Source organism: Hyperolius riggenbachi, chromosome 12, assembly GCF_040937935.1.
Source record: "Hyperolius riggenbachi isolate aHypRig1 chromosome 12, aHypRig1.pri, whole genome shotgun sequence".
Classification (NCBI taxonomy): Eukaryota; Metazoa; Chordata; class Amphibia; order Anura; family Hyperoliidae; genus Hyperolius; species Hyperolius riggenbachi.
The window spans coordinates 96,661,949-96,677,702 of record NC_090657.1 but is presented as its reverse complement, the minus strand read 5'-3'; the positions used below and the strand labels follow the sequence as shown (position 1 = coordinate 96,677,702).

Sequence of the window (15,754 nt, the reverse complement as noted above, 5' to 3'; positions counted from 1 at the left end):
TGTGGGTAATGTAGTTTTGGGTTGGTGCGGAGGATGGTAGTCTAAGGGAGAGACTTCTAACAGGGCAGAACTAGGTATATATGAACACAAGAATTACGCTTAATGGAAGGTATGGAGAGCGGATCCCATACAAGTAAGAATTGAGCAAGGATAGGTGGGTTATGAGGTTTTATGAGATGTGTATGCAAATGAGATATGGGAATATAAGAGACTGCTGGGTCACTTCCCAACCAATAGCCCCTGATGAGTCGTATGACGTAACGCGTAGGGCGGAGCCTGGAAGGGAAGTGACCAGCAGCAGGAGGAGACGTCCTCTGGGTGTTTTAATCATACAAAGCGCTTTTTACATTGATGTTTGTGAGTATTACTCTTCAGTTTTATGGAATAAACCGTGGATTTTACACTATTGGGAGTCTTTTTAGTTTATAGATATATGCCTGTCAGGCCTGGTATCCTGCTATCACACTGTGGAAGTGGATTGTAATTCAGAGCATTGAGGCTAACACTGCACACCCAAAGCGTGGACAGCTGTCTGTGAGTGTGGACAGCAGCAGGAAAGGGTGAGCAGGAGATTTATAGGTGCTTTTGATCTGATGTATGGAGATTTTGTGGAAGCTTGATTGCACTATGATATTGTCTCACTGCTTTGTTTGAGATTGGACTTACCATTGATCGGTGGAAAAAGAAGTTGGTTTGACCCCTTAAGCGCAGTTGCTGTCTGTAGGGCTGGGCAGCCTTGCAGCAAGGTGAGCGTGCCACCTGTTGGCCGTTAGTCACACATATAGAGGTGACCCCTAATATAGAAGATACACAGTCGGACCCCATAGGGTGAAGGTCCCCATACGTTTCTAATTTAAACGGATCGCACTATGATGTCTCGTTTTTTGTTCCTTTTTTTCTGTATATGAATTGCGCCAACAACGGGAGAATCCCCTGGAGCACCAGAAAGTGGACGGTGGACAGTGAAGGACGCACTAAACAGAACTGTTTGTATTTGTGGACAGTGGGAGGGGGTAGCGCACTCCAGAAACATTGTTTTAATTATCAAGGTGTACATGTGGCATCAATTTTGAGTTGCAGCAAGCCCGTTTATATAGAGAGGGGGGTGTTGAGAGAGGAGTGCAATTGATATAACCACATATCAACATATTTGATTGACTTGAAATAAATCTCATAAAAAGACTGCTATAAAATCTATGCATTTCAGTGTTAAAAGAAAACTGAAACGAGAGGGATATTGAGGCTGCCGTATTTAGTTCCTTTTAAGGCCTCTTGCACACTGCAAGCGATTCAGATTCAGATTCCGCTTTTTAATCAGTTTTTACATCCAATTCAGATTCCGGTTTGCAGTTTGCTCCCTGCACACTGCAAATCGGAATCTGAATCGGATGTAAAAACTGATTAAAAAGCGGAATCTGAATCTGAATCACTTGCAGTGTGCAAGAGGCCTAAAACTCTTTCCCATCCTATGTTGGGCATAGTCTGACATTGGCCTACTCCTCCATAGGCCCAATGTCCAACATAGTTCAACATAGTAAAATGTGGCTGCTGCTAGATGGTGCTGTTGCCGAAAAAAATCTGGCACAGCGTACTCTACATCTAATCAGAATGTTGGTCACTGTCTGACACTCTGATCATCGCCGGTCATCTCCCACGCTGATCCGCGGCACTTTGCTACATTGCAGGGAACCGCTGCAGGATCCGATTCGGCGCAGCATCCCCCTGTGAGGATCAAAGTGGTGGGCTTTGATCTACTCCAGGAGCAAGGAACACCACATAATAACATTATTACCCTGGTACTCGTGCAAGGGGTGAAGCTACAGTGTGCGAGCTGATGCTGCTCCCTGCCCCCACGCCACTGGTAAACTTACAGAGCCTCCAGAGCAGTGGTTCTGATCCTTGTTCAGGCTCACCCACGTCCTCCCGAGAACCCTGGAAAAAATGGGTGGTGGGGAGTATGGGGGTGATACTGAAGAAAGGAAAGGTTGAAACAATAACGGTTAGCTTGGGGGCCCTAGCTAGTAAATCTGCTGCCAGGGGTATGTGTGTGTGTGTGTGTGTGGTGGTGGGGGACTAGTGGAGACATTTATAGGCCTGAAAATTGAAAGTAGGAGAAATGGGCTTGTTTTTTTCCAAAGTAAGAAGCTAAGTAAAGTCCAGCCATTGCTAAGTTTAACCCATTATATTTGAGAAAATAACATTATACACAATAACAATATTATTTTAAGAAACGCAAATGTTAAAAAAAGTCACTTGAGCTACCCTTGAAACAATTACTGTAGATTTATAAATGCTGTATATCTTTTTTTGTTTCGTACATTGTTATCCAAGCTCTTTTATCCATTGTGTTATACAGTAATTGCTCAGATTTTCTTTGTTGGTAAAGTACTTGACTTCTACAAATGTTAACAGTTATATAAGGATTGTTTGCATGCATACAGCATTCCATATGTTCAGAATTCCTCTACAATATTGAACAAGTAATTTTCAGAAACCCTAGCTGGGCATTCAAGATGCCTTTAAGGCTCTGATTGGTTGATGTCGGGTTAAATTTTAACCCTTGCTCCACCTCAAACAGACCCTTGCACTTTCTCATGCATAGTGAAGTAAATGCATATTTCTCCTGTCTGCCCCTAATTCCTGATTTCACAGCTTCTGAGTGAAGCAGTTCAGAGCTATGGACAGCTAGACTCACCTCTGAGTGCTATCTCTTAAAGCACACCTAAAGCGAAAATAAACTTATGATATAATGAATGTGTGTTTATGTGTAGTACGGATAACGAATAGAACATTAGTTTTTATTTTCAGTTATATTGCTTTTTATAAAACCTTATACCAAACAGGCAAGAAACAGTGATAGACAGCTTAAGTGCTTCAGAAAACAGGACTTTATTTGACCCAAGTTGGACCAAAAAGCTCAGAGAAGGCTGAAGGTTTTTTTTAATTGTTCCTGTACTGGAAAACAACATGAGACTTTTTTCTTTGCTACTAATTTTCGATTTCTTAGCTGTACTACACATACAATTTATTATCTCATACGTTTATTTTTGCTTCAGGTTTACTCTCAATAATTATTTCTGCACCTTACTAAATTCTTAACTTACCGACTTTCAGCACCTGTGATAAGTCTTCTGAGTTTGTTTTCTCAATTAACTTGTATTTAGTGGTATAAATGCAGAACTCAGTAGGGAGGGGGAGAATGGATTCTGGAGAACTGGACAGGACTCAGGCCACTCTAAAAGCAAAAAAGGTGCTTTTTTTCTATGGCTACAAAATGGTAGTTTGGGGCTACAGAAAACAAACAGTATTCAGATACTACAGTATTTTTTTTTTAAACTGTAATAGAACCCGATTTACCCGATCACTTACCCGATTTACACTGTCAAATTTAGATGCTTCCATGAAAGCCTCAGGCTCTACCCCAGCAAAAGAAACCATGCTAAGACTCTGCTTTAACATTGGCTCTGGCCAGGCAATGGTTGCCAAAGCCTGTAGATGAAATAGCATCATCTGAAGTCACAAGCAATAATCCAAAGCCAGGCTGCAGTGGCATGTCTCTTCAAAGGATGTTTTATTAAATCAGCTAGTTCAATCCCAACAACTAGAAGGATCCCTCAATCATAGATACAATGCATAAACAGCCATAGGCCCTAGCAAGGGCTCCTGCATGCTTTTTTGCATATGGCTGGATTGGAATTCATTGAGTAAATTTAAAAAGGCATCCTCCCCTGGACCTCCAGCAAAATGACACATGGAGGAGGCAATTAAATGCCTGTATAATAATTCACCTCTATTTGTTGCACATCACAACTTATATACATAATATAAGTCAAGGTGGAAAAAGACATGCAAAAATGAAATGTGTACCACGTTTAGTGATTATCGTAATCTGCTAACTACTAGTAGACTCAATTTTGCGTACATTTATGGCCATATATAATGACGATATGAACATTCTATTGATTTTGTGTAATCCGCTCGTAATTGTGTAATTTTCACAACAATGGCCTATTCTACAGGGTGGGCCATTTATATGGATACACCTTAATAAGACCATTTATATGGATACACCATTTTATGTGAATGGTGAAGGTAACAATCAAAACCACCACTATTGGTCTGACACTAACCCACATTGGATAGATCCCTCCAAGACTGTTGGAACAAAAAAATTGATGGTATGGTGTGGTATATAAGGTGTATCCATAGATAAGGTGTATCCATATAAATGGCCCACCCTGTATTAACTGCTAAAGTCGGCACAAAATTGTGCAAAAATTACGCAAAATTGAGAAATTACAGTTCCAGATTACATTTACAAACGAAATGCATTTACGATTTTTCCCGAAATTTTGCATCATAATTGCGAATTACAATGCAAAAGCTACGATTATGCGAAATCTGTGCTCATCGTGAATCATGTTGGGAGTGTCAAAAGTTTTCTCAATAAAAGTTTCACAACAAAAGTGGAATATGCCTTTAAGTGTGCTTATAATGAGACCCTGATCAATACTTCCATATACATTTATTATTTATTTTAAAGAGGAACTGTAACGGTAAAACGTCCCCTGGGGGGTACTCACCTCGGGTGGGGGAAGCCTCAGGATCCTAATGAGGCTTCCCACGCCGTCCTGCGTCCCTCGGGGGTCTCGCTGTAGCCCTCCGTACAGCCGTGACGCAATATTTACCTTCCTGGCTCCTGCGCAGGCGCTCTGATGGCTGTCGGCTCCGAAGTAGGCGGAAATACCTGATCGCCGTCGGGTCCGCTCTACTGCGCAGGTGCAAGTCTCCGGCGCCTGCGCAGTAGAGCGGACCCGACGGAGATCAGGTATTTCCGTCTATTTCCGAGCCGAATGCAGCCACAGCGCCCCCGCTGGAGCCAGCAAAGGTAAATATTGAAAGTACAGTCGGGCCTGTCGCCGGCTGTTCAGAGGGCTGCAGCGAGACCCCCGTGGGACGCAGGACGGCGTGGGAAGCCTCATTAGGATCCGGAGGCTTCCCCCACCCGAGGTGAGTACCCCCCAGGGGATCTTTTTCAAGTTACAGAGTCTCTTTAACACCATTTTGAAAAAAAATGGGCCTTTTCATACTATTTATTTACTTGAATATAAATGAAAGATTTTAGGTAGAAAAAAAAATGGCCTCACACACAATCTCATTTTATAGTGAGGTCAATGCAGGGTATGTAGCAGTGAGTTTTAGCATCTGTGTTGTACAGGTTAGTCTATGGGCCAGTCAGTGCACACCAAAAACCGCTAGCGGATCCGCAAACACAAACTGTTTTTCAAAGCGATTCTAGGCATGTTTAGAGAGGTTTTCTAAACATGCCTATTGTTTTTTTGGAGCGTGTTTGTGCAGCAGATTTTATATTTTGTTACAGCAGAGCTGTAACTGAACAGCTTCTGTAACAAAAATGCTTGGAAAACTGCTCTGATCTAATGTTTTTCAGAGCGGTTTTCCACTTTCCTATACTTTAACATTGAGGCAGAAACGCTTCAGAAATCTAAAAAATGCTGCAGGACTTTGCGTTTGGGGGAAAAACCAACCGCTCCCATTCGCATTCATTAACCAATCAGTTTACCCCCCCCCCCCCCCCCCGCAAGCGTTTTAAAAAACGCTCAGAACCGCTCTTGGTGTGCACCAGCCTTAAGATTTTGCAATTTTCTGACTAATATTCCTGGGCTCTACCAACCGATAAAATAAAGAGAAATATATGAAGCACTACTATAGTTATGGACAGTTTTAGGTTACCACTTTAAAAAGTTTTTTTTGTGTATTAATTTAATTTTTTTTACTTGCAGCTAATGACATGTGTAACATTGTGGACCATGGATGTGAATTCAAGTGTGTCAGCACTCCAGGATCGTACCACTGCATTTGTCCAGAGGGACAGGAGCTCCAAGCAGATGGAAAAACCTGTAACAGTGAGTATCCAGGAAAACCTCACACCTGCTGCTATTTACATCTGCACCTCTTAGGTCTATTTCATATGAGGAGCTGAAACCAGTGTATTCACTGCTTGTCATCTGCTCTCCTGTCCTGGCTGAGAACTTGTTAGCACTTGGTACTGGCACTGGACAAGCGGCCCTCCATGGAGTCACATATGATCGGGCTGCAACCGTGCTCAGATGTCACATGATGCGCAGTAACACCACAGTGTGTCAAGCGTTGACAAGGAGAGTGGTCTTTGAAACACTGCCATTTGGCTGCATTTTAATTGAACCCAAATGGTGCTCATGAGTGGCAGATAAACGAGTAGTTCAGTGACATTTGCCTTCTGCGCTTGCTGCAGGCAGGTTGGTTTAATAAGGTACCCTAAGAGCACAAACATTTGAACTTCTTAACAAGGCAAGTTTATATAAAATGGCAAACATCTTAGTACTAAGAAGCGGCACATGACCAGGGAGGGAAGGTACCTGCAGAAGCTATTTGGTTAGCCAATAGCTACTTCAGAAATTACATTTTAAACCGGTTTCTCATCGAGTAGTATCTGGACCCTGATGCTATCATAATAAAAAGCTTTCTATATTATGTAGTATATTGTGGGGCGTATTGCCATACATAAAGTTCCATGCATGGTAATCATTTTTGCATTATTATCTGGCTGTCTGGGGTTTTTAATGCTGACCTCCTGTGCCATTGTCAGATACTGGGATGTAAGAGGCGCCCCACAGAAAGATTATTCAATTAAAATGCTAGGGAATGTGAATGGGACACTGTATTAACCTGATGAAGTGGGCTGAGACCCATGAAACGCGTTGTTTTCAGTGCTGTTAAAGATTTTAATACTCTATCAGTGGTTTATTGACAAAGGCGAGGCAACTTTATTCACCGCATTCCCTAGCATTTTAATCAAACAATCTTTTTGTGGGGCACCTCTTACATCTCAGTTGAACTTCCACTCTCCAAGTTCCCCTTGGAACCAACATGTGTGGGTAATTATCTGTATATATTTAAACCCAATATAGTGAAGTACTACACCTTAAAAGAGGGAAGCCTCAAGATCCTATTGAGGCTTCCCTCACTGATCTGTTGTTGAGCATGGCCCCCTCCACCTCGGGGCCGCACAGCTCTTCCTTCTGAAGCATGACTGTGCACTAGCTGTTTGAGCCCACCCACATATGCGCAGTAGCATGGAGCCCACAGCTCCAGCTTACTGCATTGTCGCTAATCTTCTGGGGGCCGAACTTAGTGATGTGGCCATCAGAGCAAGGAGGGAAGCCTCAAGAGGATCCTGAGGCTTCCTTCTCTAAGTAAGCCTCTAATTTTGTACCCCAGTTTTGGCTCGGGTACTCTTTATTTTTTTTAATTTTTTTTTCAAACTCAGTGGGCTCGATTCACAAAGCTGTGGTAACCCTGTAAAATACTTTAGGCGTGATAACCATTGCACCACGCTGGTGAAAAGCCAGTTTAGGCATGATAAGTTTAGGCGTGATAAGTTTAGATAAGTTTAGATCGCGCGCAAAGTCTCGCATGCAAAGGAGCGCCATTAAACTCTATGCGAAGTGCACCAGACTTTGCTAGCGCAAAACTTTTGATCAGCTGTGCACTGCGGTGCTAACCCAGTTGGTGCTTAAACTTATCACGCCTAAACTTATCATGCCTAAACTTATCATGCCTAAACTTATCACGCCTAAACTGAGTTTAGGCGTGATAAGGGGCTTTTCACCAGGGTGCTAACTGTTAGCACGGCTTTGTGAATCAAGCCTAGTGTCTCAAAGTACCCATGGTACTGCACCTAAGAGAATTATCAGCTTCATTGAAGCACTCCCATATTTGGGTATGAGTTGCATCATAGTTTGATTTTTCTTTTATTACTGTTTTAATCATAATAGAAAATATGTACAAATACAAAAAAAAGCTCAAAAAATGAAAGACAAATATGATCCTATAAGTAGATCTATTCCCCTCTCGGTCTCTCCAAAAGGGTGCAGCATACCATGTGTAATACTACCATACCACACTCATACATCTCATACACCATATTACATGTAAAAAACATTCACTCTACCTTCAACTTCCGCTCGGGTACTCTATAAGCCAAGTCTTCCACTCATTGTCAAATACCACTTGGCTGAACTGAACAATAATGTTTTCTGTTCAGATTCCTCCTAGCCATTTGTCACTTAAATAAGGTAATCAGGTTGGAAATGGAGGGGACACCAACCAGTCACTTCCCTTGGATACAGAGCTTACCCTGTCCACCTCATCCCTGTGCACCACAGGAAAGGTGACAGTACAGTGCTGAGTGGTATACAGATGAGTTGCTAGCCTACAGGTTCAGCTGCTATAGAGGGCAAAGGAAGGACTAAAGTACGGAGCATGACGGAACAGCATGAAAAGAGGGGGGTAAGGACGGTTGCAATGACCCCAATGTATACTTGGTCGAGAAGATCTTGCACTCCGAATCTCTTGGCAGCACATTGAAGCTGCTGAACATATGCTAGCTTCTCAGTAGAGGCAACCCCAAATGGCTGCTTCAGCCAACAACTGTCCAGCTTGTGTTGAAAGTTTTTGGTAAATCAAATCATATATTGTGATAAGAAAGCAATATATAAATGTAAACCTGGAATGGAGACAATAGGTTCAATGTAAAACTATGTTATACTTTTTATATTCCAGAATGCTCCACTGGCTACGTTGATTTAGTGTTTGTGATTGATGGTTCCAAGAGTGTCCGTCCTCAGAACTTTGAGTTGGTGAAGCAGTTTGTGATAAAGATCGTGGACACGCTGGATGTGTCAGCTCACGGCACACACGTTGGATTGGTCCAATACTCCAGTCGGGTGCGCACAGAGTTTTCCCTGAACCAATTTAAGACAGCAAAGGACATCAGCAACGCAGTGAGGAACATTGATTACATGGAGAAAGGAACCATGACCGGGCTGGCATTAAAACATATGGTGGAGCACAGTTTCTCTGACCAGGAAGGAGCCAGACCCAATGTACCCAAAATTGGTTTGGTGTTTACAGATGGCCGCTCTCAGGATGACATTTCAGAATGGGCTAAAAGGGCAAAGGAAGCTGGTAAGTCAAACATAAAAAAGCACATATTACATGCTGATTGTATTCATTACACTTATCAACTCAGACCACAGGGGGTCTACACAAAACAAAAACTGCACACTACTACTATAAACTACATGTGACATATCCAGTTATGGACTATTTTGGGATACTATAAAAGTTTGGCATGATCACATGATTCTCATGTTGAGTGTTGCGTGAACTTCTTTGCGTATATCGGCAGCTTTGGCATTCTGGTCTTGCACTGTCTGGCATATTGAACAGTGCTGTAATGTATTTGGAAAGGAGCTGTATTGGTTAATTGGTTAAACGGAGTAGTGCAATTTTTCAATTGGGTTGGACGCTCATAGAAAGCATTTTTTTCCATTGTATTTGGAAAGGAGTTTGATTGGCCTTACCTTTCTAGGTGGGTTCCCCTCCATTTTGAAGACAGTATCTCTTCTTCCTGTAGCACAAAGTAACTTGGCACAGTGAGTTCTGTATACCTCCAGGCCCTGCACCCCTGCCAGACCCATAGAAGACAATGGGCACTGCGTCAATGTCAACTGACACAGTGTCTGCCTTCTGGGTGTGGCTGCTACAGCTGATTATTACTCCTGCCAGCCAAGTGGTGGCTTTGGTCATATAAAAGCATTTATGTGGGTTTATGAGCTTTAACATCTCAGTCAATGAAGCTTTCGGTGTGTACACAGGAGAGAGGAGAAAATCACATATGTAATGGAATGCTCATTCATATACACAGGCCGTCCTGTAGCTGTTTTGTTTCCTTCCATCACACTCAGGCCGGACTCACAGAGCGTTGCTAGATTTCACACAAGGCAGGGACTGAGAGGCTGCTGGCGCATTCTCACTTTTGCACATTCTTTGCATTGCAGGTATCACTATGTATGCTGTGGGCGTTGGGAAAGCAGTAGAAGATGAACTGAATGAAATCGCATCAGACCCTGTAAACAAGCATTCTTTCTACACAGCAGACTTTACCACAATGAATCTAATCGCTGAGGACTTGAAACTTAACATTTGTCCAGGTACATTGTACTAAAAGGGTTTTTTTTGTTTGAGAGATTTGCTGACATGCAAGGTCTTATTGCAACCATCCCCCCCCCCCCTTACCCATCAGGCATCATATTCTTTAGACTGATTAGGTAGCAGAGCTCCCAACTCTTTTGGAATCCAGTCCCTCTATGCCTCCTTTCTTCCTCGTTTGTCCCTCTTTCGGGACTTATGTAAAGATCTACAGTGACTTTCAAAAGTATTCAGTTATGTGGTATAACAACAGAGGCGCCAAGTAGAGTAAAATTAGTTAAAATTGTTAAAAAGGGGGAAGTGGGTGGACTCACCTCCCTTCTGAAAAAATGGCCAGACAACGGGCAGGTTACTTCAAGTTTAAAGTAAAATTTATTATGAGCTCCAAAAGTTTAGACAGAGGCGCTATATCTGGCTCTTGACCCGACTTTGCTCCCTCCAAAAATTGTTTGCCTGAAGAAGCGGGACTGTTACCCGTGAAACGCGTTGCACTTTTGGAGCTCATAATAAATGTTACTTTAAACTTGAAGTAACCTGCCCGTTGTCTGGCCATTTTTTCAGAAGGGAGGTGAGTCCACCCATTTCCCCCTTTTTAACAATTTTAACTAATTTTACTCTACTTGGCGCCTTTGTTGTTATACCACATAACTGTTTAGTCTACCCTTGGTGGAGGGGTGTATCCCCATTTTCTTCTATCTACAGAGAGCGACTTCTTAACCCTGAGCGGGGTCAGGTTACAATTCTCCCCGCCTGCTTATCCAGTGGTTGCCTTGGAGGCGACCCATCCTTGTGAGTATAACCATTGTGTGTGTTTGCATCAGACATCACCTCATTAACATACTACACCATATTGGGCTCTCGGTTCTCCCCCTTTCTTTCAAGCTTTCAAAAGTATTCGGCCCCCTTGAAGTTTTCCACATTTTGTCATATTACTGCCACAAACATGAATCAATTTTATTGGAATTCCACATGAAAGACCAATACAAAGTGGTGTACACATGAGAAGTGGAATAAAAATCATACATGATTCGAAACATTTTTTTTTTTTACAAATAAATAACTGCAAAGTGGGGTGTGCGTAATTATTCAGCCCTCTGAGTCAATACTTTGTAGAACACCCTTTTGCTGCAATTACAGCTGCCAGTCTTTTAGGGTATGTCTCTACAAGCTTTGCATATCTAGAGACTGAAATCCTTGCCCATTCTTCTTTGCAAAACAGCTCCAGCTCAGTCAGATTAGATGGACAGCGTTTGTGAACTGCAGTTTTCAGATCTTGCCACAAATTCTCGATTGGATTTAGATCTGGACTTTGTCTGGGCCATTCTAACACATGAATATGTTTTGTTTTAAACCATTCCATTGTTGCCCTGGCTTTATGTTTAGGGTCGTTGTCCTGCTGGAAGGTGAACCTCCACCCCAGTCTCAACTCTTTTGCAGACTCCTAGAGGTTTTCTTCCAAGATTGCCCTGCATTTGGCTCCATCCATCTTCCCATCAACTCTGACCAGCTTCCCTGTCCCTGCTGAAGAGAAGCACCCCAGAGCATCATGCTGCCACCACCATATTTGACAGTGGGGATGGTGTGTTCAGAGTGATGTGCAATGTTAGTTTTCCGCCACACATAGCGTTTTGCATTTTGGCCAAAAGTTCCATTTTGGTCTCATTTGACCAGAGCACCTTCTTCCACATGTTTGCTGTGTCCCCCACATGGCTTGTGGCAAACTGCAAATGGGATTTCTTATGCTTTTCTGTTAACAATGGCTTTCTTCTTGCCACTCTTCCATAAAGGCCAACTTTGTACAGTGCATGACTAATAGTTGTCCTATGGACAGATTCCCCCACCTGAGCTGTAGATCTCTGCAGCTCATCCAGAGTCACCATGGGCCTCTTGACTGCATTTCTGATCAGCGCTCTCCTTGTTCGGCCTGTAAGTTTAGGTGGACGGCCTTGTCTTGGTAGGTTTACAGTTGTGCCATACGCCTTCCATTTCTGAATCATCGCTTGAACAGTGCTCCGTGAGATGTTCAAGGCTTTGGCAATCTTTTTGTAGCCTAAGCCTGCTATAAATGTCTCAACAACTTTATCCCTGACCTGTCTGGTGTGTTCTTTGGACTTCATGGTGTTGTTGCTCCCAATATTCTCTTAGACAACCTCTGAGGCTGTCACAGAGCAGCTGTATTTGTACTGACATTAGATTACACACAGGTGCACTCTATTTAGCACTCATCCGGCAATGTCTATGGGCACCTGACTGCACTCAGATCAAAGGGGGCTGAATAATTACGCACACCCTACTTTGCAGTTATTCATTTGTAAAAAATGTTTGGAATCATGTATGATTTTCGTTCCACTTCCCACGTGTACACCACTTTGTATTGGTCTTTCACATGGAATTCCAATAAAATTGATTCATGTTTGTGGCAGTAATATGACAAAATGTGGAAAACTTCAAGGGGACGAATACTTTTGCAAGCCAACGTATTGTAAATATATGTATTTTCTACCAAACAATGTATATGTAAATGTTAAAATGAAGGGAAGCTAGTGATGATAAAAAGGACCAGTGTTGTTTGAATTATAAAATTACATATTTTGCTTATTCATTTTTTATGAAATGCCTGACAAGGGGTGTGGTAGGGGCATAACTAGGGGTGAGGCAGGGATGTGTCTTAAAGCTGTCCCTCTTTGTTATCTCAAAAAGTTGTGAGGTGTGAGGTAGTGTGACATGGCTTGCCTGAGGAGGAAGTTGGAATGAAGGGAGGCACTTGTGGAGACTGAAGTAGGGTAATTCATTGCAAGCAATGGTTCATGAGGAAAATGTAGGTTTAGGCATCCGGAATGGGTTAAATTTAAAAAAGGTGGGTGTTAAAGTTAGTTTTCAGGAAGGGGGTTAGTGTTAAAGCAGGCAAGTGTAAAAATAAATGCCACACTGTCAGTACAGTCCACACAAGTTATTCCAGAGAAGCTTGAATAAATCCTTAAAAACTGACTATTTGTGGCAGGAAATACAGGTTTTGTTGTTTAGCCATGTCCCCTCCTGAAAAACTGCCACACCAGTTGCAAAGTTTCCTAAGAGGTCATGCCATAGGAGGGTGGTAAGTAGCTCTTAGAGTAGCCCACTCGTGTCATGTGCCAGTCAAAGGAGAAGAGGAGTGAAGAGAAGCAGGGTACTGCCACCTGCCATATTCACAGTGACAGATGCACTATGGCGCATGCCTAAGCTATGGTAGTGCTTCCCTCCTGCTTAATACAGAAATCTGTTGCTGCAATAGGTAAAAAAAAAGTGAGAGGAACGATCATTGTAAGTGTCATTATGGCACTTTTTCACTTTTGAATTTAATCTTTAGGTCTGCCTTAAAGAGAATCTGTACTGTAAAATTCTTACAATAAAAAGCATACCATTCTATTCATTATGTTCTCCTGGGCCCCTCTGTGCTGTTTGTGCCACTCCCTGCTGCAATCCTGGCTTGTAATTGCCATTTTTATGCGGTGTTTACAAACAAAAGACATAGCAAGTGATAGGCTGAGAGTAGCTCAGTGTGTGAGTCATACAGAGTGTGCAGGGGGCCTGGAGAGGGTGTGTATAGCATCTATCCAATCACAAGCAGCACAGCACATTCCAGCCTGGCTGCCTGAGCCCCACAGACCCGACAGAGGAGACAAGATTAGATCATATAACAGAGATAACACAGCCACTGTGCAACTAGGAAAGGCTGCAGTAAGACAGAGCACATTAGAACAGCTATAGGAACTTATAGGATAGAAGTAATAAGGCTCAAAATTTTGTTACAGAGTCTCTTTAACCACTTGCCGACGCACGCTTGCCGACCGCACGCTTATACCGTGCGTCGGCAAAGTGGCAGCTGCAGGACCAGCTGCAGGCTGATTAATCAGGAAGCAGCCACTCGCGCGAGCGGCTGCTTCCTGTCAAATCACGGCGGGGGGCTCCGTGAATAGCCTGCGGGCCGCCGATGGCGGCTCGCAGGCTAAATGTAAACACAAGCGGAAATAATCCGCTTTGTTTACATTTGTATGGCGCTGCTGCGCAGCAGCGCCGTAAGGCAGATCGGCGATCCCCGGCCAATCAGCGGCCGGGGATCGCCGCCATGTGACAGGGGACGTCCTGTCACTGGCTGCACAGGACGGATAGCGTCCTGTGCAGCCTCGATCACCGGGGGGGGGGGGAACAGGTAGGAGAGGGAGGGGGGAATTTCGCCGCGGAGGGGGGCTTTGAGGTGCCCCCCCGCCAGCCACACGCAGGCAGAAGAGATCAGACCCCCCCGGCACATCATCCCCATAGGGGGGAAAAAGGGGGGCAATCTGATCTCTCTGCCTGCACCCTGATCTGTGCTGGGGGCTGTAGAGCCCACCCAGCACAGATCACTAAAAACCACGCTGGTCCTTAAGGGGGGGTAAAGGGTGGGTCATCAAGTGGTTAAGGAATTGATCAGGGTTAGGCAAATGATGAAGATAGATATTGCATAGCCAGTCAAAAAGTGAATTGTACAGCTAAGGTAAAAATAGTCAGAAAATGAATAGCCAATACTCTGCAAGCCTCCAGTCCTTCCAAGCTGCTCTTGGACACATCCAACACCAGCTTGGCTTCCATGAAACAATATCTATTGGATGTTATATGCTAGCCTGTTATCTGGTGATGTATGTAGTAGCACCCATAGACATGAGTCTGGCACTCAGGTTCGACAAAAATGGGCAAACTGGGTACCTATCATCTTACATCTGAGGGTACAACAAGGGACAATGAAAATTGCATTTCACTTGTTTTCAAGAGTGCTTTGCTTTGATTATGGATGTAATCTGGGGGATGCAATTATGGTTCATAAAGCAGGAAGTTTTCAAATGGGAGATCGCATAGCAAGTTGATTGCTATGACAGTGTATGTTGTTTGTTGTTGTTCTTATTACCAGCAATATATTTACTATCAACATATTGTACTACAAAGAGCTGTACAATAAGCAATAAGCAAGCAAATTTCTAACCTTGTGCTACTTCAGAAGGACTGCTGAACCATGCATTCAGGGCTCATACGTATGATACGGCAATATTTAATCCTAATAGATAAATCATTCATCTGATCTAAATGTTCAGACTGGACATTTTTTAGAAGTGAATGTCTTACTGGCCAATTAGAATTGATCAGTTTTTCAGTGGTTAAACGATCAGATGTGGGGTAAATATTGATCGATGCTGCACATAACATGGCATGTGCTTTTGCATACAGTTAGTCAATATAGGTGATTCTCAATGGAACCTACTGGACATAAACGATCAGACATGACAGCTACCATACATACCTTGTATGTAAGTCAGCTTACCAAATGGAGAACATCAATCGCCTGAAAAGTTGGTTGCCAATCTTCTCTTGTGTACCAGACCTTACTGTGCGGTTAAGTCACCTACCAACTATTCTCTACAAAGTGTGACATTAGAGTCTGTTATCTTTCTGAGTTTATTTTTATTATGCACATATTTTACACCTGTGTATGTTTTATTTCTATCCGCAGAGGAGATCATTGGGGAGACAGAGATTAAGAACCCATGCGAATGTGAGCATCTTGTCAGTTTCCAGACAGACACCCTGACAACGCTTGGAAACTTGGCAGATAAACATATCCTTTTTATGTGCTGATGGTGTGCTACTCCCCAGTGAGGAGCAAGGTATGCCTGGGCCAGCTAGGCTGCAG

General features: G+C 43.1%; 1 protein-coding gene across 2 annotated transcripts in view; it reads left to right on the top strand.

Annotated features, from left to right (window-relative positions):
• The window catches only part of MATN4 (matrilin 4), a 130,082-nt gene that overhangs the window by 107,537 nt on the left and 6,791 nt on the right, over positions 1-15,754 (top strand). For both annotated transcript variants that reach the window (XM_068263995.1, XM_068263996.1), the window contains 4 exons: positions 5,802-5,924; positions 8,623-9,027; positions 9,903-10,055; positions 15,575-15,679. In XM_068263995.1, the coding sequence (XP_068120096.1) occupies positions 5,802-5,924; positions 8,623-9,027; positions 9,903-10,055; positions 15,575-15,679 (786 nt within the window). The remainder of the gene's footprint in view (positions 1-5,801; positions 5,925-8,622; positions 9,028-9,902; positions 10,056-15,574; positions 15,680-15,754) is intronic.